The 26,083-nt window shown below is 49.5% G+C and overlaps 2 protein-coding genes across 8 annotated transcripts in view; one reads left to right on the plus strand and one right to left on the minus strand.

The window, feature by feature from the left end:
• The window catches only part of LOC140430568 (uncharacterized), a 230,938-nt gene that overhangs the window by 180,993 nt on the left and 23,862 nt on the right, over positions 1-26,083 (plus strand). For 4 of the 6 annotated variants that reach the window (XM_072518128.1, XM_072518125.1, XM_072518126.1 and 1 more), the window contains exon 8: positions 11,407-11,644. The exons of the other annotated variants lie outside the window; for them this stretch is intronic. In XM_072518128.1, the coding sequence (XP_072374229.1) occupies positions 11,407-11,626 (220 nt within the window). In that variant the 3' untranslated portion in view covers positions 11,627-11,644. Of the gene's footprint in view, positions 1-11,406; positions 11,645-26,083 lie in introns of those variants that run through there. 6 annotated transcript variants of the gene reach the window in all.
• LOC140430567 (dipeptidase 1-like) overlaps positions 21,527-26,083 on the minus strand; it is an 86,004-nt gene continuing 81,447 nt past the window's right edge. For both annotated transcript variants that reach the window (XM_072518124.1, XM_072518123.1), the window contains one exon: positions 21,527-22,509. In XM_072518124.1, the coding sequence (XP_072374225.1) occupies positions 22,327-22,509 (183 nt within the window). In that variant the 3' untranslated portion in view covers positions 21,527-22,326. The remainder of the gene's footprint in view (positions 22,510-26,083) is intronic.

Raw genomic sequence — 26,083 nt, forward strand, 5'->3', positions numbered from 1 at the left:
TTCTTCTGTACCTGCGCTGTTGGGGGAAACATCTAGCGTATTAAAGCCTTCGATTGTCTCCAATCTCGCTTCTGGAGTTATTGATCGTGCATCATTCACCCGCTTAAAAAAGGTCTTAGGGATGAAGATGGGAAGGCACTGGAAGACAAACAAAAATCTGGGGAGGAGCGTCATCTTAACGGTCTGCACTCTCCCCGCTAGAGAAAGCGGGAGCATGTTCCACCATTTAAAGTCCCCCTCCATCTGCTCTACCAGCCGGGATAAGTTAAGCTTATGCAGGGCATCCCAGTTTCGAGCCACCTGTATGCCTAGGTACCGAAAGCTCTTCTGTACCATCTTAAGCGGAAGCTCTCCCAGTCTCGTCTCCTGCCCTTTAGCTTGGATCACGAACATCTCGCTTTTCCCCACGTTTAATTTGTACCCCGAAAAGTTACCGAAGTCCCTCAGAATCTGCATGACCTCCCCCATCCCCTCTAGTGGGTCCGAAATATACAAGAGCAGATCATCCGCGTAGAGCGAGACCCGATGCTCCTCCCCCCCGAACCAACCCCTGCCAGTTCTTTGAAGCCCTCAGCGCTATGGCCAACGGCTCTATAGCAAGGGCAAATAGTAACGGGGAGAGGGGGCACTCCTGCCTTGGTGAAGCCTAAAATACTCCGACCTCACCTGGTTCGTGCATACACTTGCTAATACAGGGGCCTGATAAAGTAGTTTGACCCACCCTATGAATCCCTCACCGAATCCAAACCTTCTTAGCATTTCCCACAGGTACTCCCATTCCACCCGGTCAAAGGCTTTCTCTGCATCCATCGCAGCCACTACTTCTGCCTCCCCTCCTTCTGAGGGCATCATAATAATGTTTAGGAGCCTCCGTACATTGGTGTTCAGTTGCCTGCCCTTAACAAAGCCTGTCTGATCCTCCCCTATCACCCCTGGGACACAGTCCTCTATTCTAGTGGCCAGAATCTTGGCCAGCAATTTGGCATCTACGTTCAAAAGCGATATCGGCCTGTAGGACCCACATTGTAGCGGATCTTTCTCCCGTTTGAGAATGAGTGAGATTGAGGCCTGTGACATTGTTGGGGGGAGGGTTCCTCTCTCTCCAGCCTCGTTGAAGGTCCTTAGCAGGAGTGAAATCAACAGTTCTGAAAATTTCTTATAGAATTCTACAGGCTAGCCATCCGGCCTCTGGACATTGCCCGACTGCATGCTCTCGAGTCCCCTAACAATCTCCTCCAACTCTATCGGGTCCCCAGTCCCTCCACCAGATCCTCTTCCACCTTTGGAAACCTCAATTGATCCATGAATTGCTTCATCCCTTCCCCTCCCGCCGGGGGTTGTGACTCGTACAGTTTACAATAAAACTCCTTAAAGACTTTTGTTCACCTCCTCTGGGTCCAAGACCGTGTTACCTTCCTTATCCCTAACTCCCCAAATTTCCCTGGCCACCTCTCTCCTACGAAGTTGGTGCGCCAGCATTCTACTTGCTTTGTCCTCATACTCATAGACAGCTCCTTTTACCTTCCTCAGCTGTGCTACCGCTTTCCCTGTGGTCAGCAGCTCAAACTCCGCCTGCAGTCTCCGGCGCTCCTTCATTAGCCCCGTTTCGGGGGTCTCTGCGTAACTCCTGTCTACTCTGAGTATCTCCTCTACTAGCCTCTCTCTCTCTGCTCTTTCTTCCTATGGGATCTGATAGAAATTAACTCCCCTCTGATAACTGCTTTCAGAACCTCCCAAACCGTAGTCGCTGTTACCTCTCCCGCATCATTTGTTTCCAAGTAGTTTTGGATGTTCCTATTTATCCTCCCGCAAACCTCGTCATCCGCTAGCAGTCCCACATCTAGCCTCCAGAGTGGGCGCTGCCCTCTCTCTTCCCCGAGTCGCAAGTCTACCCTGTGCGGAGTATGGTCAGAGACTGCAATGGCCGAGTACTCCGTCCCCTCCACCCTTGGGATTAACGCCCTGCTCACAACAAAAAAATCCAAACGAGAAAAAACTTTGTGAATGTGGGAGAAAAAAGAGAACTCCTTCGACCCTCGGCCGAACGAATCTCCATGGGTCTACGCCCCCCCACCTGTTCCATGAAACCCCTCAGTTCCTTAGCCGCTGCCGGTCGCTTTCCTGATCTGGACTTTGACCGGTCCAATACAGGGTCAATGACTGTGTTAAAGTCACCCCCCATGATCAAATTATGTGACTCTAAGTGAGACTCTAAATGAGTCTCCTGTAGCATGGCTACATCTGCCTTTAACCCCTTTAGGTGCGAGAACACGCGAGCCCTCTTGACCGGCCCATTCAGACCCCTCACATTCCACGTGATCAGCCTGTACGGGGGGTTAACCCCTCCCCCCCTCTCCTGCCGACTAGCCATCCCCCTTTTTCGGCCAACTACGAGCCCGCACCCCCCGCTTACTCGAGCCCTCCCACTGGAGCCCCCCCCCCCGACTCTCCATCTGTTCCCCAAAGTTGGCTCCTCTTCTGTCAGCAAAGCAGCATCTCCGCCCCCCCCCCCCCAAACAGCCCCACAATCCCAAACCCCCAAGTCAAGCACCAGCTTAACACTAATTCTCCCTCCATCACGCTTCCATGAGTCAGCTGACCCATGCTGATCCCGGACGCTCCCGTCTCTGTCTCCGATCATCCTGTTGTCTCATTATTCGGGCCCCTCTCTTCCCATGGAAAGCCCAATTGAACTGCCTTTACAGCCCCCTCCCCTTCCTCCAGCCACCTCCCCAGCCCCCTCAAGCATTTAACATTACTCCCAATCTTATGTGAGGACAACATCATGTTACACATCCCCACCAGAGTGTTTCAACAAAGTGTAGCTGTCCTTCAGCTCGAGTCCAACTTTCCCTGTTTAATAAATGTCCACGCCTCGTCCGGTATATCGAAGTAGTAATGCCAGTCTTGATACGTGACCCAAAGCCTTGCCGGATGCAGCTGCCCGAACTTCACACCTTTGTTGTGGAGGGCCATCTTAGCAAGGTTGAATCCAGCGCGCCTCTTGGCCAGTTCTGCTCCCAGGTCCTGGGAAATACACTTTTCTCCCATTTGCTGCTTGATGCACTATCAATTATGATGAGACGAGAGTAGAGAGTAATCGAGGCTTTATTACACAGAGATGTGTGGCCTCCTACAGCTGCTGCCGAAATGGCTGCCATACGGAGAGCACACACATTTATACTCCGCCTCCTGGGTGGAGCCAGCAGGCAGGGATCTACCCCCCTACCTGTAGTACAGGGGCCTTGCCGTAATACCCTCATATGCAGTGCAGTATATACAATGTAATAGAATAGTGGTGCCAACCACATTCACCCCCTATTAAAAATGAGTCAAGCGGGTGTGGTGGAAAACTATTTACATACAGGTTGTCATTAAAATTTCAGAGAAGGTTACAAATTTAGAAGGTCGGGCGCCTTGATCCGTCGTTGGGAGCGCCGCAGTGCTGGTGGCGAGTCAGGCGTCGACTCGGTCGCCAGTGACTCCAGGAGCGTGTCGACATCCTCTTCATCCCCGGGTGGGACCAAGGGGAGGACGGATTGTCCTGGAGCGGGGGCTGTGGTGGCGTGCGCTGGGGGAAGGGAGGGTGGTGCCGGGGCAGGGGGGGGGGGGACCCAGCTGGTGCCAGGTCCCTGAGGGAGACTGTGTCTTGGCGGCCATCGGGCTACACTATGTAGACGTACTGTGGGCGTGGAGTAGCTGTACCCTCTCAACCAACGGGTCCGCCTTGTGGAGCCGCACGTGCTTGCGGAGGAGAATGGGTCCTGGAGATGCCAGCCACGTTGAGAGCAAAACCCTGGAGGTGGACTTCCTGGGGAAGGCAAAGAGACGTTCATGGGGGGTTTCCTAAGTCGCCGTGCACAGGAGCGAACGAGTGGAGTGAAGGGCGTCGGGGACGATCTCCTGCCAGCAGGAGGCCGGGAGATGTCTGGACTGTAGGGCCAGCTGGATGGCCTTCCAGACCGTCTCATTCTCCTGCTCCACCTGCCCGTTTCAGAACAGAAACAGAAACTATGTGCATGAACAAACTTCTCACTTTCAGAGGATACATGGTTGGAGAGATTTACCTTGTGTTTGGTGGTGTTAATGATACCCTAATCCGGAACTACCAAATAACTAATTTCCACATAACTTAGGTCCCTCACCTCTGATATTATTTTGATAAACCTCTTCCGCAGCTTCTATTTCCTGAAATGTGGTGGCAGAATTGGACACAACACTCCAGCTGGGACTTAACCAGTGGTTTATGGAGGATGAGCATTATTATAATATTATTATTAAGTTCTTGATTTTTGTATACTTCTATTGATAAAGTCAAAAATCCCATGTGCTTTTTAACATTCTCGTGCCTACCATTTTCAAAGATTTGTGTATAAACGCCTCCAGGTGTCTCTGTTCCTGCACACCCTTTATAATTGTACTATTTAGTTCATATTGTATCTCCTCACTTTCTGTGAGCAAGGACTTATATTTTATATTTCATCTGTCTTTTGCATGCACATTTCACCAGTCTGTGCCCATCCCCCACCCCCAAGTCTGTTACTATCCACCTCATTTTTAACATATTGAGAAAAAGCATAAGGAGGAATGTGAACATATTAAAGGCATAATCAATAATAAGGGAATTGGCAGAGTACTTTCCTTCAGTTTTCATACTGGAGAAAGAGAAAAATAAATACCAACTTTCAACGTATTAAAAACTCTGGTGCCCATATACCATCCCACTACACCAGCTACATAGAGCTAACAACAGTGTCTTCGATAACCTATATTCATTCCAGTCACCAATCAAATTTGAAATGTTTTCAGAGTCACCAGGCTCCGTACCTCTCATAATCTCCTCCAGCCCTACAACTACCTCATATGTTATTCCTCTGAGTCCTGCTATTATGTGTCTCTTACCCACAAATGACAGCAATGCCACCAGATGCTTTGGCTCCAGACTTTGGAATCCTCCCACTAAAGTCCCCTCTACTTGGCCCCTGTATTTCCCTCTTTTCCTTTGAACCTATATTCTTAAAACACACCTCTTTGATAAAGATTTTAGTCAGCTTTTCTAGTCTCCGTTTACTTGGCTCATTCATTTTTTTTAATTAAATATTTTATTGAAAATTTTTGGTCAACCAACACAGTACATTGTGCATCCTTTACACAATATTATAACAACACAAATAACAATGACCTATTTTATAAACAAAAAATGAATAAATAATAAATAACAAAAATGAAAACTAGCCCTAATTGGCAACTGCCTTGTCACAAGTAACACTCTCCAAAAATATAATTTAACAGTCCAATATATAATTATCTGTAGCAACGACCTATACATACTATACAGTATATATTAACAACCCTGAGAGTCCTTCTGGTTCCTCCTTCCCCCCCCCGATCCTGGGCTGCTGCTGCTGCCTTCTTTTTCCCATTCCGTCTATCTTTCTGCGAGGTATTCGACGAACGGTTGCCACCGCCTGGTGAACCCTTGAGCTGACCCCCTTAGGACGAACTTAATCCGCTCTAGCTTTATAAACCCCGCCATGTCATTTATCCAGGTCTCCACCCCCGGGGGCTTGGCTTCTTTCCACATTAGCAATATCCTGCGCCGGGCTACTAGGGACGCAAAGGCCAAAACATCGGCCTCTCACGCCTCCTGCACTCCCGGCTCTTGTGAAACCCCAAATATAGCCAACCCCCAGCGTGGTTCGACCCGGACTCCTACTACTTTTTAAAGCACCTTTGTCACCCCCATCCAAAACCCCTGTAGTGCCGGGCATGACCAAAACATATGGGTATGATTCGCTGGGCTTCTCGAGCACCTCGCACACCTATCCTCCACCCCAAAAAATTTACTGAGCCGTGCTCCAGTCATATGTGCCCTGTGTAATACCTTAAACTGAATCAGGCTTAGCCTGGCACACGAGGACGACGAGTTTACCCTGCTTAGGGCATCTGCCCACAGCCCCTCCTCGATCTCCTCCCCCAGCTCTTCTTCCCATTTCCCTTTTAGTTCATCTACCATAGTCTCCCCTTCGTCCCTCATTTCCCTATATATATCTGACACCTTACCATCCCCTACCCATGTCTTTGAGATCACTCTGTCCTGCACCTCTTGTGTCGGGAGCTGCGGGAATTCCCTCACCTGTTGCCTCGCAAAAGCCCTCAGTTGCATATACCTGAATGCATTCCCTTGGGGCAACCCATATTTCTCGGTCAGCGCTCCCAGACTCGCGAACTTCCCATCCACAAACAGATCTTTCAGTTGCGTTATTCCTGCTCTTTGCCACATTCCATATCCCCCATCCATTCCCCCCGGGGCAAACCTATGATTGTTTCTTATCGGGGACCCCCCCAAGGCTCCAGTCTTTCCCCTATGCCGTCTCCACTGTCCCCAAATCTTCAGTGTAGCCACCACCACCGGGCTTGTGGTGTAGTTCCTCGGTGAGAACGGCAATGGGGCTGTCACCATAGCCTGTAGGCTAGTCCCCCGACAGGACGCCCTCTCTAATCTCTTCCCCTCCGCTCCCTCCTCCTCTCCCATCCACTTACTCACCATTGAAATATTAGCGGCCCAATAATACTCACTTAGGCTCGGTAGTGCCAGCGCCCCCCTATCCCTGCTACGCTGTAAGAATCCCTTCCTCACTCTCGGGGTCTTCCCGGCCCACACAAAACCCATGATGCTCTTTTCAATCCTTTTAAAAAAAGCCTTCGTGATCACCACCGGGAGGCACTGAAACACAAAGAGGAATCTCGGGAGGACCACCATCTTAACCGCCTGCACCCTCCCTGCCAGTGACAGGGATACCATATCCCATCTCTTGAAATCCTCCTCCATCTGTTCCACCAACCGCGTTAAATTTAACCTATGCAATGTGCCCCAATTCTTAGCTATCTGGATCCCCAGGTAACGAAAGTCCCTTGTTACCTTCCTCAACGGTAGGTCCTCTATTTCTCTACTCTGCTCCCCTGGATGCACCACAAACAACTCACTTTTCCCCATGTTCAATTTATACCCTGAAAAATCCCCAAACTCCCCAAGTATCCGCATTATTTCTGGCATCCCCTCCGCCGGGTCTGCCACATATAGTAGCAAATCGTCCGCATACAAAGATACCCGGTGTTCTTCTCCTCCCCTAAGTACTCCCCTCCACTTCTTGGAACCCCTCAACGCTATCGCCAGGGGCTCAATCGCCAGTGCAAACAATAATGGGGACAGAGGGCATCCCTGCCTTGTCCCTCTATGGAGCCGAAAATATGCAGATCCCCGTCCATTCGTGACCACGCTCGCCACTGGGGCCCTATACAACAGCTGCACCCATCTAACATACCCCTCTCCAAAACCAAATCTCCTCAACACCTCCCACAAATAATCCCACTCCACTCTATCAAATGCTTTCTCGGCATCCATCGCCACTACTATCTCCGTTTCTCCCTCTGGTGGGGCCATCATCATTACCCCTAACAACCTCCGTATATTCGTGTTCAGCTGTCTCCCCTTCACAAACCCAGTTTGGTCCTCGTGGACCACCCCCGGGACACATTCCTCTATTCTCATTGCCATTACCGTGGCCAGGACCTTGGCATCTACATTTAGGAGGGAAATAGGTCTATAGGACCCGCATTGTAGCGGGTCCTTTTCCTTCTTTAAGAGAAGCGATATCGTTGCTTCAGACATAGTCGGGGGCAGTTGTCCCCTTTCCTTTGCCTCATTAAAGGTCCTCGTCAGTACCGGGGCGAGCAAGTCCACATATTTTCTATAGAATTCGACTGGGAATCCATCCGGTCCCGGGGCCTTTCCCGCCTGCATGCTCCTAATTCCTTTCACCACTTCTTCTACCTCAATCTGTGCTCCCAGTCCCACCCTTTCCTGCTCTTCCACCTTGGGAAATTCCAGCCGATCCAAGAAGCCCATCATTCTCTCCCTCCCATCCGGGGGTTGAGCTTCATATAATTTTTTATAAAATGTCTTGAACACTCCATTCACTCTCTCCGCTCTCCGCTCCATCTCTCCTTCCTCATCCCTCACTCCCCCTATTTCCCTCGCTGCTCCCCTTTTCCTCAATTGGTGTGCCAGCAACCTGCTCGCCTTCTCCCCATATTCGTACTGTACACCCTGTGCCTTCCTCCATTGTGCCTCTGCAGTGCCCGTAGTTAGCAAGTCAAATTCTACATGTAGCCTTTGTCTTTCCCTGTACAGTCCCTCCTCCGGTGCTTCCGCATATTGTCTGTCCACCCTCAAAAGTTCTTGCAGCAACCGCTCCCGTTCCTTACTCTCCTGCTTCCCTTTATGTGCCCTTATTGATATCAGCTCCCCTCTAACCACCGCCTTCAACGCCTCCCAGACCACTCCCACCTGGACCTCCCCATTATCATTGAGTTCCAAGTACTTTTCAATGCACCCCCTCACCCTTAGACACACACCCTCATCTGCCATTAGTCCCATGTCCATTCTCCAGGGTGGGCGCCCTCCTGTTTCCTCCCCTATCTCCAAGTCCACCCAGTGTGGAGCGTGATCCGAAATGGCTATAGCCGTATACTCCGTTCCCCTCACCTTCGGGATCAATGCCCTACCCAGCACAAAAAAGTCTATTCGCGAGTAGACTTTATGGACATAGGAGAAAAACGAGAACTCCTTACTCCTAGGTCTGCTAAATCTCCACGGGTCTACACCTCCCATCTGCTCCATAAAAACTTTAAGTACCTTGGCTGCTGCCGGCCTCCTTCCAGTCCTGGACTTCGACCTATCCAGCCCTGGTTCCAACACCGTATTAAAATCTCCCCCCATTATCAGCTTTCCCATCTCTAGGTCCGGAATGCGTCCTAGCATCCGCCTCATTAAATTGGCATCATCCCAGTTCGGGGCATATACGTTTACCAAAACCACCGTCTCCCCCTGTAGTTTGCCACTCACCATCACGTATCTGCCCCCGTTATCCGCCACTATAGTCTTTGCCTCGAACATTACCCGCTTCCCCACTAATATAGCCACCCCCCTGTTTTTCGCATCTAGCCCCGAATGGAACACCTGCCCCACCCATCCTTTGCGTAGCCTAACCTGGTCTATCAGTTTCAGGTGCGTTTCCTGTAACATAACCACATCTGCCTTAAGTTTCTTAAGGTGTGCGAGTACCCGTGCCCTCTTTATCGGCCCGTTCAGCCCTCTCACGTTCCACGTGATCAGCCGAGTTGGGGGGCTTCCTACCCCCCCCCCTTGTCGATTAGCTATCACCTTTTTCCAGCTCCTCACCCGGTTCCCACGCAGCTGTATCTACCCCAGGCGGTGCCCCCCCGCCCATCCTCTCCCATACCAGCTCCCCCCTCTCCCCAGCAGCAGCAACCCAGTAATTCCCCCCTCCCACCCCCCCCGCTAGATCCCCCGCTAGCGTAATTACTCCCCCCATGTTGCTCCCAGAAGTCAGAAAACTCTGGCCGACCTCGGCTTCCCCCCGTGACCTCGGCTCGCACCGTGCGATGCCCCCTCCTTCCTGCTTCTCTATTCCCGCCATGATTATCATAGCGCGGGAACCAAGCCCGCGCTTCTCCCTTGGCCCCGCCCCCAATGGCCAACGCCCCATCTCCTCCACCTCCCCTTCTCCCCCATCACCACCTGTGGGAGAGAGAAAAGTTACCACATCGCAGGATTAGTACATAAAACCCCTCTTTGCCCCCCACATTCGCCCCACCACTTTGTTCGAACGTTCTTTTTAATAACCCGCTCATTCCAGTTTTTCTTCCACAATAAAAGTCCACGCTTCATCCGCCGTCTCAAAGTAGTGGTGCCTCCCTCGATATGTGACCCACAGTCTTGCCGGTTGCAGCATTCCAAATTTTATCTTCTTTTTATGAAGCACCGCCTTGGCCCGATTAAAGCTCGCCCTCCTTCTCGCCACCTCCGCACTCCAGTCTTGATAAACGCGGATCACCGCGTTCTCCCATTTACTGCTCCGAGTTTTCTTCGCCCATCTAAGGACCATTTCTCTATCCTTAAAACGGAGGAATCTCACCACTATGGCTCTGGGAATTTCTCCTGCTCTCGGTCCTCGCGCCATCACTCGGTATGCTCCCTCCACCTCCAACGGACCCGCCGGGGCCTCCGCTCCCATTAACGAGTGCAGCATCGTGCTCACATATGCCCCGACGTCCGCTCCCTCCACACCTTCAGGAAGACCAAGAATCCTCAGGTTGTTCCTCCTTGCGTTGTTTTCCAGTGCCTCCAACCTTTCCACACATCGTTTCTGATGTGCCTCCTGCGTCTCTGTCTTCACCACCAGGCCCTGTATGTCGTCCTCATTCTCGGCTGCCTTTGCCTTCACGACCCGAAGCTCCCGCTCCTGGGTCTTTTGTTCCTCCTTTAGCCCTTCGATCGCCTGTAGTATCGGGGCCAACAGCTCTTTCTTCTTTTCCTTTTTGATCTCTTCCACACAGCATTTCAAGAACTCTTGTTGTTCAGGGCCCCATGTTAAACTGCCACCTTCCGACGCCATCTTGGTTTTTGCTTGCCTTCCTTGCCGCTGTTCTAAAGGATCCACTGCAATCTGGCCACTTTCTCCTCCTTTTTCCATCCGTATCCAGGGGGGATTCCCTTCTGGTTTACCGCACAGTGTTTTTAGCCGTCAAAATTGCCGTTGGGGCTCCTATCAAGAGCCCAAAAGTCCGTTTCACCGGGAGCTGCCGAAACGTGCGACTCAGCTGGTCATCGCCGCACCCGGAAGTCCGCTCATTCATTTTTGATTATGCTCTGTGAAATGCAGCTATGTTAAAGGTTCAATATAAATTTTAATTGTGCAATTCTGTGACAGGAATTCACTGTTGACACAATCAATGCCTCTATCAAATGTTCTCTTAACCTCCTGTTCTCCAAGGAGAACAGCCCTAGCTCTCCAATCGATCCACACATCTGAAGTTCCCCATTCCTGGAATCATTCTCATGAAACTTTTCGATACACTGTTTAAAGGCTTTGCATCCTTCCTGTTGTGTGGTGCTCAAATACTCCAGTTGAGACTGAGCTAGTACAGGTTTATCATCACTTCCTTTAAAAATCTCTATATATTATCTGTATTAGATCTTGGATAATGCTGACACCAGCATTAGGACACACTGATGCAGACTATAGCCATGATCTCTTTAAGTTGAATTTTGGAGTTGAAATAACCAAATTATGCCCGTCTAAGTTACGATTAGAGGGCTCTAAAAAAAATTTTGAAAGGGATAGAAGTTTCCCAAATGGTATCTATTTTAGACTCAGAAAATGGTTCCCTGTGCCAGTGTGGATTAAGTATAATATTTGCTATCATGATTGCCTTTGGAAATTGTCAGCATAAGTAGAGATGGATGTGAGAAGCCCAAAGTGTAATTTGATTAATTTAGTCCATTAGGGTTTAAAACTAGTTCTAAATCTTTCAACTTAGGCCTCAGAGACTGAAGAAAAAGAAACATAGTTTTGACGAAGAAAATAAGCATGACTATTTTGAAACCCGAAAAGCTTTCTTCAATCTTCATCTGGAGGTTTTAAAATCTCAAAAGCCATTTTACCAAACGACAATGAAAACCGCATTGTTAAGTTACATGGGAATGTCAAAGGGCGCTGTAACAGCAATCAAAGAACTGACTGATTACTACTGTCATTAAAAAGGTCATTGTTCAATACTTGAGAGACATTTGTTTTCATTTTTCTGGTTAAGATTAAGTCAATTTGGGAAACGTTATAGAATATGTTTGTGCTGCATATTTTACTCTTTAGTATTATTTGAATTTTAGCTTACAAATCAATTACTTACATTTCATAACTTAATATTTAATAAAAAATGAAAATCAAAAATGTGAATTATCCAGAGAATTTGAGAATTCACAGAAAGTGAAACTTACCAACTGAACGGTGCTCAAATTTAAAGTCACGCTGATTTAAAAATTGTTTTTTTTTTCCCCCCCAGAATTTTTAAGCTTATCAAATCAATTAAAGTTTGTCTCAAAAATGGGACTGTCAGCAAACATTTGCTTATTTTCTGAAATGGATTGTTTTAAAGAACTGGTTCAGGTATATTTTTGAAGAATCCAATTTTAAATTTGCCTCTTTCACAATTGCAATTGATCACCCTAATGGTGTTATTTGAAGTGGGACTGGAATACTACCACTGAGGCTTTGGTCACTCTGTCTAATGGTAGTTATGGAAATAGAATATCCAGAGACATGCTGCAGTATTCCACAAAAGCTTTTAAAGTAAGTGCTACTTTTGATGGACCAGATTTTGCTGAAGAAGTAAGGCCCGTGAATGATGCAGGCCGTATTAATTCATTACGCATACGTCAGTCAGCCAGCAGCTTGCAGTGAATTACAAAATGCCACAACTTGCTTGACAATTTGTATCACTTTGGCATTAGTTTTACAAACATAGGAACTCATGGTTAACCACCCCATGATTTTCATTAAATTGCTACAAATTAATTGCCCATTAAACGTGCCAAACTGCTAAATCTAGTAATTAACACTATAATAACATCATAATTGTTAATGGCTGACAATCAACCTCTCTTGCCCAGAAAGTGAACAATTTTAAGTGTGAGTCTCATTCCTTCAGATTGTGAACTTTTAGCTGTTGAAGATGTAAAATTTTTAATTCATTGTTTTCCTTTTTCTCTTTTGTTTCACTCAATCCAAGCTTTCTTTTCCACTTTCTGAACCTGATTTGACATTGAATTTGCTCACTCTTATTTCTTGCTCACTCTTTTCTTAATCCTTTAATTTCACCGGTTAAGGAGATACACTCTTTGTTCCATTGTTCCCTCACTGCACCATTAACAGCTCACACTTCCAGCAACTTTCTGGGCAAAGGCTTTTGAAATCTAAATGTTACATGAATATTCTGATTCTTTACTACTCAGTCTGAGAAAGTGAATACCTTTCGATACTTGGATACAAATAAATAACAAAGAAATGTACAGCACAGGAACAGGCCCGTCGGCCCCCCCAAGCCTGCGCCGACCATGCTGCCCGACTAAACTAAAATCTTCTACACTTCCGGGGTCCGTTTCCCTCTATTCCCATCCTATTTGTCAAGATGGCCCTTAAACGTCACTATTGTCCCTGCTTCCACCACCTCCTCCGGCAGCGAGTTACAGGCACATAATACCCTCTGTGTAAAAAACTTGCCTCGTACATCTCCTCCAAACCTTGCCCTCGCACCTTAAACCTATGCCCCTTAGTAATTGCCCCTCTACCCTGGGGAAAAGTCTCTGACTATCCACTCATAATTTTGTAGACCTCTATCAGGTCGCCTCTCAACCTCCTTTGTTCCAGTGAGAACAAACCAAGTTTATTCAACCTCTCCTCATAGCTAATGCCCCCCACACCAAGCAACATCCTGATACATCTCTTCTGCACCCTCTCTAAAGCCTCCACATCCTTCTGGTAGTGTGGTGACCAGAATTGAACACTATACTCCAAGTGTGGCCTAACTAAGTGATGCACGATCAATTACAATTAAAGCCGAACATAACTGAATGCTTTAATAGACTAGAACTGTTCTCCAGCAGCTTCGGTACAGAATGAGGGCTGCTGGGACAGCACCGGTTCTTATACCCCGCCTGTCAGGGCGGAGCTACATATCAAACAGCCAATGGTAAACTCCTTGGTTTAACCAATGGTCTTCAGCCTCTCGGGTACTGCAATACCTGATAATACCACATTATAAAAAGAGTCCGGCGGGGGTGGTTGCCAGTGGTTACAATTGCAACTAGCATGGTATGATCAGATATGGAGGTACCGTGATACCTCCTTACAGGGTTGTCGAGAATATTTACAAGTGTGGAAGATATATACATTCAGTGTTCATTTACAGTTACAGTTACACTGAAGCAATCAGTCAGTTGGGTGGCCTGGTCGTTCTCCTGGATCGTCTGAGCTTCGGTGGTGATTCCGGTGGGGGTCCGGGCGTCTGTGACTCCGGGAGCGTGGCTTCGGCCTCCATGGCAGCTTCGTCACCCCTAGACGGCGCTGGTGGGGCAAACGGTGACACAAGGGGGGGCCTGTAGGGGGCGTCGGTGGGTGGGAGGGCCTAGGCAGGAGCGGCGGGAGGACTGACCCTCCTGTGAGGTGCTGTGGAGGGGGGGGGGGTAATGGTTCGGGTGCGCGTGGGGTTCCGGCAGGCGCCAGGTCCTGGAGGGAGACTGTATCTTGCCGGCCGTCAGGGAACGCCACATAGGCGTACTGGGGGTTAGCGTGCAGCAGGTGGACCCTCTCTACCAACGGGTCCGACTTGTGCGCCCGCACGTGCTTCCAGAGCAGGATGGGTCCGGGTGTTGCTAGCCAGGTTGGGAGCGAGGTCCCGGAGGAGGACTTCCTGGGGAAGACAAGGAGACGTTCATGAGGTGTCTGGTTGGTAGTTGTACAGAGCAGCGACCGGATGGCGTGGAGGGCCTCCGGGAGGACTTCTTGCCAGCGGGAGACCGGGAGATTCCTGGATCATAGGGCCAGTAGAACGGTCTTCCAGACCGTTCCGTTCTCCCTCTCTACCTGCCCATTTCCCCAGGGGTTGTAACTGGTCGTCCTGCTTGAGGCAATGCACCTGTTGAGCAGGAATTGACGCAGTTCAACGCTCATAAAGGAGGACCCCCTATCACTGTGAATGTATGCGGGGAAACCGAACAGTGTAAAGATACCCTGGAGGGCCTTGATGACGGTGGTTGCGGTCATGTCGGGGCAGGGGATGGCGAAAGGGACCCCGGAGTACTCGTCAATCATGTTCAGGAAGTACGTGTTGCGGTCGGTGGAGGGGAGGGGTCCTTTGAAGTCCATGCTGAGGCGTTCAAAGGGACGGGAAGCCTTTATCAGGTGCGCCCTCTCTGGCCGGTAGAAGCGCGGTTTGCACTCCGCGCAGATTTGGCAGTCCCTGGTGGCTGTCCTGACCTCGATAGAGTAGGGCAGGTTACGGGTCTTAATGAAGTGGAAAAAACGAGTGACCTCCCCGGGTGGCAGATATCCTCGTGGCGGGCTCGGAGGCAGTCCACTTGTGCGGTGGCACATGTGCCGCGGGACAGGACATCAGGAGGCTCGTTTAGCTTCCCGGGACGATATAAGATCTAGTAGTTGTAGGTGGAGAGTTCTATCCTCCACCGCAAGATCTTGTTGTTTTTTATCTTGCCCCGCTGTGCATTATCGAACATGAAAGCAATCGACCGTTGGTCAGTGAGGAGAGTGAATCTCCTGCCGGCCAGGTAATGCCGCCAATGTCGCACAACTTCTACTATGGCTTGTGCCTCTTTTTCGACCGAAGAATGGCGACTTTCGGAAGCATTGAGGGTATGGGAGAAGAAGGCCACGGGTCTGCCCGCTTGGTTGAAGGTGGTGGCCAGAGCTACGTCAGATGCATCGCTCTTGACCTGGAAGGGGAGGGACTCGTCGATGGCGCGCATCATGGCCTTTGCAATGTCTGCTTTGATGCGGCTGAAGGCCTGGCGGGCCTCCGTCGACAGGGGGAAGGTTGTGGACTGGATTAGGGGTCGGGCTTTGTCTGCGTAGTTAGGGACCCACTGGGTGTAATAGCTGAAAAACCCGAGGCAGCGCTTCAGGGCCTTGGGGCAGTGAGGGAGGGGGTACTCCATAAGGGGGCGCATGCGTTCAGGGTCGGGGCCTATAACTCCATTTCGCACTACGTAGCCTAGAATGGCTAGACGGTCGGTGCTAAATACGCATTTATCCTTATTATACGTTAAGTTAAGGATTTTCGCGGTCTGGAGAAATTTACGGAGGTTGGTGTCATGGTCCTGCTGGTCATGGCTGCAGATGGTGACATTTTCAAAGATACGGGAACGTTGTGCGTAAGCAGTACCGGTCAACCATTCGGTCCATCTCGTGTTGGAAGACCGAGACCCCGTTAGTGACACCAAAGGGAACCCTTAAAAAATGAAAGAGCCGCCCATCTGCTTCGAAAGCAGTGTATTTGCGGTCACTAGTACGGAGGGGTAGCTGATGGTAGGCGGACTTGACATCCACCGTGGAGAAGACCTTATATTGCGCGATCCTGTTTACCAGGTCGGATATGCGGGGGAGAGGGCACGCATCCAGCTGCGTAAACCTGTTGATGGTCTGACTGTAGTCAATGACCATCCTATGTTTCTCCCCAGTCTTTACCACCACTACCTGAGCTCTCCAGGGACTGTTGCTCGCTTCAATGACCCCTTCCCTCAGTAGCCTTTGGACCTCTGACCTGATGAAGATCCGGTCCTGGGCACTGTATCGCCTGCTCCTGGTGGCAACAGGATTGCAATCCGGGGTGAGGTTCGCAAACAGGGAAGGCGGGTCGACCTTAAGGGTCACGAGGCCGCAGACAGTAAGGGGGGGTATAGGGCCGCCGAATTTGAAGGTCAGGCTTTGCAAGTTACAACCCCAGGAGTGTAGCCGCACAGAGGTGCGGCAGGACATAAAGGCGGAACTTGTTGAATTTCCTGCCTTGGACAGTGAGGTTTGCTAGGCAGAACCCCTTTATCTCCACCGAGTGTGACTTGGAGGCCAGGGAGATTCTTTGGTTTACAGGGTGGGTAACAAGTGAACAGCGCCTTACGGTGTCGGGGTGAATAAAGCTTTCTGTGCTCCCAGAGTCGATCAGGCAGGACGTCTCGTGGCCGTTGATGAAGACCGTTGTCATTGCTGTTGCGAGTGTCCGATGTCGATTTTGATCCAGAGTCACCGAGGCCAGATGAAGTAGTTGCAGGTTTTGATCGGGCAGCGTGTAGTCGGCCGTGCTGGGGGCCTGGGGCCCCATCCAAGATGGCGTCTCCCATGGGTTGCACATGGTGGTCGGGGATGGACAAAATGACGGTGGGGATGGACAAAATGGCGGCGCCCATCCGTCCAGCGTGGTGTCCAAGGGGCAAGATGGCCGCGCCCGTGGGTCGCACGTGGCCCTAGGATAGGGGGGTGGCGGTGAGTGCTGACCGCCTGGGGCCCGAAGGGAAGGTTGCCGCGGCGGTCCGGAGTCACTGGAGACCGCAGCCACGGCTCGTGCCTGGCAGACCCCCACAAAATGGCCCTTCTTGCCGCACCCTTTGCAGGTGGAGGTGCGGGCCGGGCAGCGCTGGCGGGGGTGCTTCGCCTGCCCGCAGAAGAAGCAGCGGGGCCCGACGGAGTTAGCGGGCCGTCTTACAGCGCATGCCTGCGGGGACATGGGGAAGGTCTGTGGGGCTGCCACTGCAGGATGCCCGCAGCCCAGGGGGCCGCCGCGTAGTCGGGCGCATAGGACTGCGCGTTTCTGGAGGCAACGTCCATGGACCCTGCCAGGGCTCGTGCCTCTCTAAGTCCCAGGGTGTCTTTTTCTAAGAGTCTTTGGCAGATCTCTGAGGAGCTCATACCTGCTACAAAGGCATTCCCGGATTAGGAGTTCCGTGTGCTCGCTCCCCGAAACCTGCGGGCAGCCACAGTTTCTGCCCAGCACCAGTAGCGCACGGGAGAACTCCTCCAACGATTCCCCAGGGCTTTGCCGTCTAGTTGCAAGCAGATGACGTGCGTAGACCTGATTTACAGGGCGGATATAATGTCCTTTTAACAGTTCGATCACAGCATCGAAGTCCTCTGCCTCCTCGATGAGTGTGTAGATCCCAGGGCTTACCCTTGAGTGCAGGAGATGCTGTTTCTGTTCTCCTGAGGGGCTGCCTCCGGCTGTCTCGAGGTAGCCTTTAAAGCACGCCAGCCAGTGCTTAAATATCGCCGCCGAGTTCTCCGCGTGGGGGCTGAGTTGTAGACACTCCGGTTTGATTCGGAGATCCATCCTTCCAGCTTAAGTGTAGTCTATTAAATTGATGCACGATCAATTACAATTAAAGACAAAGTAGTATCATAACTGAAGGCTTTAATAGACTAGAACTGTTACCCAGCAGCTTCGGTACAGAATGAGGGCTGCTGGGTCAGCACCGGTTCTTATACCCCGCCTGTCAGGGCGGAGCTACATACCAAACAGCCAAAGGTAAACTCCTAGGTTAAACCAATGGTCTTCAGCCTCTCGGGTACTGCAATACCTGATAATACCACACTAAGGTTCTATACAGCTGCAACATGACTTGCCAATTTTTATACTCAATGCCCCAGCCAATGAAGGCAAGTATGCCGTATGCCTTCTTGACTACCTTCTCCACCTGTGTTGCCCATTTCAGTGACCTGTGGATCTGTACACCAAGATCTCTCTGACTGTTAATACTCTTGAGGGTTCTACCATTCACCATATATTCCCGACCTGTATTAGACCTTCCAAAATGCATTACCTCACATTTGTCCGGATTAAACTCCATCGGCCATCTCTCCGCCCAAGTCTCCAAACATTCTAAATCCGGCTGTATCCTCTGACAGTCCTCATCGCTATCCACAATTCCACCAACCTTTGTGTCGTCCGCAAACTTACTAATCAGATCAGTTACATTTTCCTCCAAACATTTATACATACTATGAATGTAGCACAATCAATCATTCACGAGGCGAGAAGAGATGAAGTCAAACTATGGCTTTATTACGCAGACTTGTTCCCCAGCAGCTCGGTTACAGAATGCGACTGCTGGGAGAACCCAGGTTCTTATACTCCGCCTTACTGGGTGGAGCCAGCAGGCGGCAGATCCAATCAGGACCCAGTGTCTGTCCACCAATAGCCTCTCGGCATCACTGGGTACTGTACTACCCCTAATACATACCACCACAATGAACAGCAAAGGTCCCAGCACTGATCCCTGCGGAACACCACTCGACACGGCCCTCCAATCAGAAAAGCACCCTTCCATTGCTACTCTCTGCCTTCTATGACCTAGCCAGTTCTGCATCCATTTTGCCAGCTCACCTCTGATCCTGTGTGACTTCACCTTTTGTACCAGTCTGCCATGAGGGACCTTGTCAAAGGCCTTACTGAAGTCCATATAGACAACATCCACTGCCCTATCTGCATCAATCATCTTTGTGACCTCCTCGAAAAACTCTATCAAGTTAGTGAGACACGACCTCCCCTTCACAAAACCATGCTGCCTCTCGCTAATACGACCACTTGCTTCCAAATGGGAGTAGATCCTGTCTCGAAGAATTCACTCCAGTAATTTCCCTACCACTGACGTAAGGCTCACCGGCCTGTAGTTCCCGGGATTATCCTTGCTACCCTTCTTAAACAGAGGAACAACATTGGCTATTCTCCAGTCCTCCGGGACATCACCTGAAGACAGTGAGGATCCAAAGATTTCTGTCAAGGCCTCAGCAATTTCCTCTCTAGCCTCCTTCAGTATTCTGGAGTAGATCCCATCAAGCCCTGGGGACTTATCTGCCTTAATATTTTTCAAGACGCCCAACACCTCGTCTTTTTGGACCTCAATGTGACCCAGGCTATCTACACACCCTTCTCCAGACTCAACATCCACCAATTCCTTCTCTTTGGTGAATACTGATGCAAAGTATTCATTTAGTACCTCACCCATTTCCTCTGGCTCCACACATAGATTCCCTCCCCTGTCCTTCAGTGGGCCAACCCTTTCCCTGGCTACCCTCTTGCTTTTTATGTACGTGTAAAAAGCCCTGGGATTTTCCTTAACCCTATTCGCCAATGACTTTTCGTGACCCTTTTTACCTCTCCTGACTCCTTGCTTAAGTTCCTTCCTATTTTCCTTATAATTCCACACAGGCTTCATCTGTTCCCAGCCTTCTAGCCCTGACAAATGCCTCCTTTTTCTTTTTGACGAGGCCAACAATATCTCTCGTTATCCAAGGTTCCTGAAATTTACCATATTTATCCTTTTTCCTCACAGGAACATGCCGGTCCTGAATTTCTTTCAACTGACATTTGAAAGCCTCCCACGTGTCAGATGTTGATTTACCCTCACACATCCGCCCCCAATCTATGTTCTTCAGTTCCCGCCTAATATTGTTGTAATTAGCCTTCCCCCACTTTAGCACATTCACCCTAGGATCACTCTTATCCTTGTCCACCAGCACTTTGAAACTTACTGAATTGTGGTCACTGTTCCCAAAATGCTCCCCTACTGAAACTTCTACTACCTGGCCGGGCTCATTCCCCAATACCAGGTCCAGTACAGCCCCTGTCCCTAGTTGGACTATCTACATATTGTTTTAAGAAGCCCTCCTGGATGTTCCTTACAAACTCTGCCCCATCCAAGCCCCTAGCACTAAGTGAGTCCCAGTCAATATTGGGGAAGTTGAAGTCTCCCATCACAACAACCCTGTTGCTTTTACTCCTTTCCAAAACCTGTCACCTATCTGCGCCTCTATCTCCCGCTGGCTGTTGGGAGGCCTGTAGTAAACTCCCAACATTGTGACTGCACCCTTCTTATTCCTGACCTCTTTCCATACAACCTCACTGCCCTCTGAGGTGTCCTCCCGCAGTACAGCTGTGATACTCTCCCTAACCAGTAGCGCAACTCCTCCACCCCTTTTACATCCCCCTCTATCCCACCTGAAACATCTAAATCCTGTAATGTTTAGCTGCCAATCCTGTCCTTCCCCCAACCAGGTCTCTGTAGTGGCAACAACATCATAGTTCCAAGTACTAATCCAAGCTCTAAGTTCATCTGCCTTATCTGTTATATTTCTTGCATTAAAACATATGCACTTCAGGCCACCAGTCCTGCTGTTTTCAGCAACATCTCCCTGTCTGCTCTTCCTCAGAGCCATAGTGGCCCTATTTCCGAGTTCTCCCTCAATTTTTTCACCTTCTTACCTATTGCTCCGGATTGCTAACTGCATTTTACGGGCCTCCCAGGGGTGGGAAAACTGATGGGTGGTGCCATAAAATAGAACACCATCAGTGTGTCCGACACTGGCCCTCCTGCCCTGACCCTATTTTATGAGCAACGAAGGAAACGTCAGGTTTGTGGGCTTACCGCCTGAAGTCAAGGAGTCTTTTAATGGACAATTAATGACCACTTAAGAGTCCCATCCCAATATTGCTCAAATTTAATGGGCAGCAGGAGATGCACACAGGCTGCTGGCCAGCGAAGAGGAAGGCCTCATTTCCAGGCCCCAATGTCCAAGGTAGTTGAATATCTAAAGGGTAGGTTCTGTCCCTCCAAGGTATGAGCACTCTGGAAAAAAAAAATTGGAAGCCCATTCGGCAAAATGGTGATACACGAAAGATAACAAATTTGAATAGTTGGAACAGACTTGATGGAAAAATAGGTTATATGAATTGCTTACCATTTTATATAATATCAGAGAACAATTGTTTGTAAAAACAATACTGTTATTAGTTTGTATATATTAAAGTTTGTTGGTTCTAATCATTTGGGCCCTAATCATGTGGAGGTTATTGTTGCAAGGCTAACAGTGTTTTGTTGTTACTGTAATTACAGGAAATCTGTTAACTATCAATGAAAGATAAAATTGGGAGGTGTGTAAAAGGGCCTTCCAATTAATTGTTGAATGTTTTGAAATATAAATTGAGACTAATTTCATCCTAATCTCATTGAACACTGGCAGAAAGATGTAAATTGCCCACCAATAAGATTGGAGAACTTTGGATGTTAGACATCTAAGATTCACTTAAGAAAGTCAAAAAATATCCATAGCTGCTGATCTTTATTTGTTAAATGCACTCAACATTACATGGCTTCAGCTTCATTCAAAGTAAAAGACAGACTTGCATTTATATTGCATCTTTCAATGCTTTAGGAAATCCGAAGCTCTTTGACGTGTAGTCAGTGTTATGATGTAGGACGCATGGTAGCCAATTTGCAGTCTGCAAGCTTCCATACACAGCAATGTGATAATGACGAGACCATTTATTTTTGTGATTTGTTTGAGGTATAATTATTGACCATGATATTGGGACAACTCACTTGCTATTGTTCAAAATAGTGCCATGGAATCTATTATTTCCACCTTCTAAAGCAGACAAGACATCGGTTTAATATCTTAGCAAAGGAATGGCGTTTCGACCACTGCAGCACTCCCTCAGTATTGTACTGAAGTATCAGCCCAAATTTTATGCTCAAGTCTCTGCAGTGAAACTTGAACCACATTGTGATTCAACAGTGAGATTGGTACCATTTGAGCCACAGCTGACTACTTATTGATTTTGTGAACAAACATTTTGACACCTGATGAAAATATATCTCCGTTTCCACACAAGTGTGCAATGCAAGTATAGTGACTAATAGTGTCAGGAGGTGAATATATAGATGGTCAAGGGCATATATTTAGTAAGAACTACAGTGGCAGTAATATGAAGAGGTAAATCTCTTGTCGCACCAGTTCATTTCATCTGGTAGTCAAAGGAGTATGTTAATGTACGTCAGTCTGCTCTACATGTTTAATGTTAGAACTCTATTTCTAATATTGCATCTTCCTAATTATTACTTTAAGTTCTGATTGATCTTAAGCAAACAATGAACATGACTGTGCTGATAATATGAATAGAAGGGCAGTGATGACAAGGAGCTGCAGATGAGTAACCAAGAAATGTTCTGCATGGGTTTTGCACCTTATCCCGATGAATTACATCATTTGATGGTGTGTTGGTTTTCTGAAGCTGTCTGCTCACCTGCAAAACACAAAAATATCTGGTTAACCTTACAACTTGTGATCTCATTCAGTTTAACACAGAAAATCTGAAACATAATGAGCAAAATTCTCTGTCCAGCGACGCTGGTATCGTGAAGCATGATTGGGCGGAGAATTGCGTGTCAGCCGAAAATAGAGGCCGGCGTTGGGCTCCACACAGAATCCCATCCCTCGGTGCCAGGGTGGGCATGCAAATGATAGTGAATGCTGTTGGCATATCATTAAAGGGGATGGTTTGTGGGGGCAAGGTGATCCCGGGTGTCCAGGCAAAGACTTCCATTGCCGCTGCCTGCAAGGCAGCTATCTTGCAGCGCACCCCATAGATTGCCCACCGTGGCCCATAGTTGTGCAGAGTGCCACTGGCTGGATGGATGCCTCACCCAAGCCCACAGATCCTCCCCCACAACCAAGCTTCACCCTGCAGGCTGGCACCACATGGCCCACTGCAGATCCCACTGGAGCGTGCAGGACAGGTGCTGTAGAGCATACCGCTGGCATGGGTAGTGCCAGCCACCAGTACCCCTGCGGCAGGGAAGGGTGCCGGTGTCAGAGATCCCCCTGGTGCCAGGCGCCGATGGGCCAGGATGCTCTGCAGCTGTACGGGCAGGAGGTGCTCGGGGACGACCATGCAGAATAGGAGTCTACCCCAGAGGAAGAGGGGCCCGCCAGTGAGGACGGAGATTCAGCCATCCAACAGGCCGAGGAGGAAGTGGAAAGGTGGCGCCGCAGCAGGCCTCGAGAGTACCGACAGCGCCTGTCATTCGAGGACCTGCTGGACCAAGCGTGTCACCGAAGACTCCAGCTGAGTAGGGGACCTTGCGACATCACTGGCGCATCATGGTGCACTTGGGACCACGGGGAATGGAGGAGGATACCTGTTCCCAGTGGCAGTCTACGTGACGGGTTCCTTCCAGGCGCCGAGAGGGGACCTGTCTGGGATCTCACAGATCTCCATGCATAGGTGCATCTGCACCGTAATGGAGGCCCTGTATGCCCGGGCGGCGCAATACATCACGCTGAATATGGACCCAGCCCACCAGGAAGGACTCGGGTTCGATTCCTGACTTGGGTCACTGTCTGTGCGGAGTCTTCACATTCTTCCCGTGTCTGCTTGGGTTTCCTCCGGGTGCTCCGGTTTCCTCCCACAAGTCCCGAAACACGTGCTTGTTAGGCGAATTGGACATTCTGAATTCTCCCTCGTGTACCCAAACAGGTGCCGGAGTGTGGCGACTCGGGGATTTTCACAGTAACATCATTGCAGTTTTACTGTAAGCCTACTTGTGATATTGATAAATATTATTATTATGTCCCAGGTCTGGGTGGTGAGCAATATGGTCCATGTCCCCCTACGAGCGCCACTGCATAAGGTGGTGGCCTTCACAAACCGAAAGGTGTGCCACTCGATGAAGTTGGTATGTGACCACCGGCTGCACATCATGCACGTCTGCGCCCGATACCCAGGCAGCGCGCATGACGGCTTCATCTGTAGGACTCAAACGGACGGCTGCAGGCAAAACAGTGTATTCGGCTCTGGGGAAGTCAGCCCAGACCGATACCTGCAACCATTAACAGCACAGCAACCCAGCCATCTGCATAGTAAGCAGCCATCCCCGGGAACAATTGCTACACATTAGCAACATAAAGCCGATCCAGACTTTTCGGCGCCAGCAGTGGCTGAGACAAAGAAAGGTGGACAACCACCCCCCGATCAAGGAATCGCCCCATTATTGGAGCATATCGAACCCAGTGATTGGGACCAAGTCCAATCACTCGGAACCAGGGTCAAGGCCCGCCCCAAGAGGCGGGAAGCCCCTAGGGACTATAAAAATAGGGGCCAAGTTCAGATCAGCCCTTCTTCTCCTACTCGCAACCTTCGAGACCCTTCGACGAAGAAACAAGTAAGTGTTACTCCAGCGATCGCTACCAGATAGGTGCTCCAGACTATCGACTCGTACCAGCCTTTTTGAATCCCGCAGGCCAGACCCAATTTGATAGACCATTCGTTTCCCTGACCTGGTGGGCCATCACCAAAGTTAAGTATTGGCCTTTAGTCATAGGTAATAGTCTAGAAGTAGGATTATTGTATAAATATTGATTGCTGTATATAATAAATGATCGTTGATTTAACTTTTACTAAGCGGTGTGCTGCATTATTAATCATTACTTGAGCTTGAACCACGTGGCGGTATCAGAAAGATACCTGGTGACTCGTGAGCAAAGGTGACAGAATTAGAGCTAATAAAACTAAGGCTAATAAGAGCAACACATCCTGGCACACTCGACAGTTCCCGACACGTTCGAGGTGCACCCCCGGGTGAAGGGCTGGCTCCTGGGCAACAGGGGTTTTCCGCTGAGATCGTGGCTGATGCCGACTTTCTGAAGGCTACAGACCAATTCGGAGAAACATCACAATGATGCCGATGGGAGTCATCAACAGTGTTATCAAGCAGCACTTAGTCGGCAATAATCTGCTCACGGATGCTCAGTTTGGGTTCCGCCAGGGTCATTCAGCTCCTGACCTCATTACAGCCTTGGCTCAAACATGGGCAAAAGAGCTGAGGTGAGAGTGACTGCCCTTGATATCAAGGCAGAATTTGACCGAGTGCGGCATCAAGGAGCCCTAGCTAAACTGGAGTCAATGGAAATCAGGGGGAAAACTCTCCGCTGGTTGGAGACATACCTGACACAAAGGAAGATGATTGTGGTGGTTGGAGGTCAATCATCTTAGCTCCAGGACATCACTACAGGAGATCCTCAGGGTAGTGTCCCAGGTCCAACCATCTTCAGCTGCTTCATCACGTTTGCGGATGACTGCACAATGTTCAGCACCATTCGTGACTCCTCAGATAATAAAGCAGTCATTATCCAAATGCAGCAAGACCTGGACAATATCCAGGCTTGGGCTGATAAGTGGCAAGTTACATTCGTACCACACAAGTGCCAGGCAATATCCATCTCCTACAAGAAAGGACCTAACCATTGGCCCTTGACATTCAATGGCATTATCATCACTGAATCCCCAACAATCAACATCCTGAGGATTACCATTGATCAGAAACTGAACTGGACTAGCCACATTAATACTGTGGCTATCAGGGCAGGTCAAAGGCTCGGAATCCTATGCCGAGTAACTCTCCTCCTGACCATCCAAAGCCTGTCCACCATCTACAAAGCACAAGTCAGGAGTGTGATGGAATACTCTCTACTTGCCTGGATGAGTGCAGCTCCAACAACACCCGGAAGCTCAGCACCATGCAGGGCAAAGCAGCCCGCTTGATTGCTCCCCCTTCCACAAACATTGAAACCCTCCACTACCAATGAACAGTGGTAGCCATGTGTACCATCGACAAGATGCACTGCAGTAACTCACCAAGGTTCCTTCGACAACACCTTCCAAACACACGACCACTAGCATCTAGAAGGACAAGAGCAGCAGATACCTGGGAACCCCACCACTTGGAGGTTCTCCTCCAACTCCTCACCACCCTGAGTTGAATATATATTGCCATTCCTTCACCGTCGCTGGGACAAAATCCTGGAACACCCTCCCTAAC

Source organism: Scyliorhinus torazame, chromosome 10 (genome assembly GCF_047496885.1).
Source record: "Scyliorhinus torazame isolate Kashiwa2021f chromosome 10, sScyTor2.1, whole genome shotgun sequence".
NCBI lineage: Eukaryota > Metazoa > Chordata > Chondrichthyes > Carcharhiniformes > Scyliorhinidae > Scyliorhinus > Scyliorhinus torazame.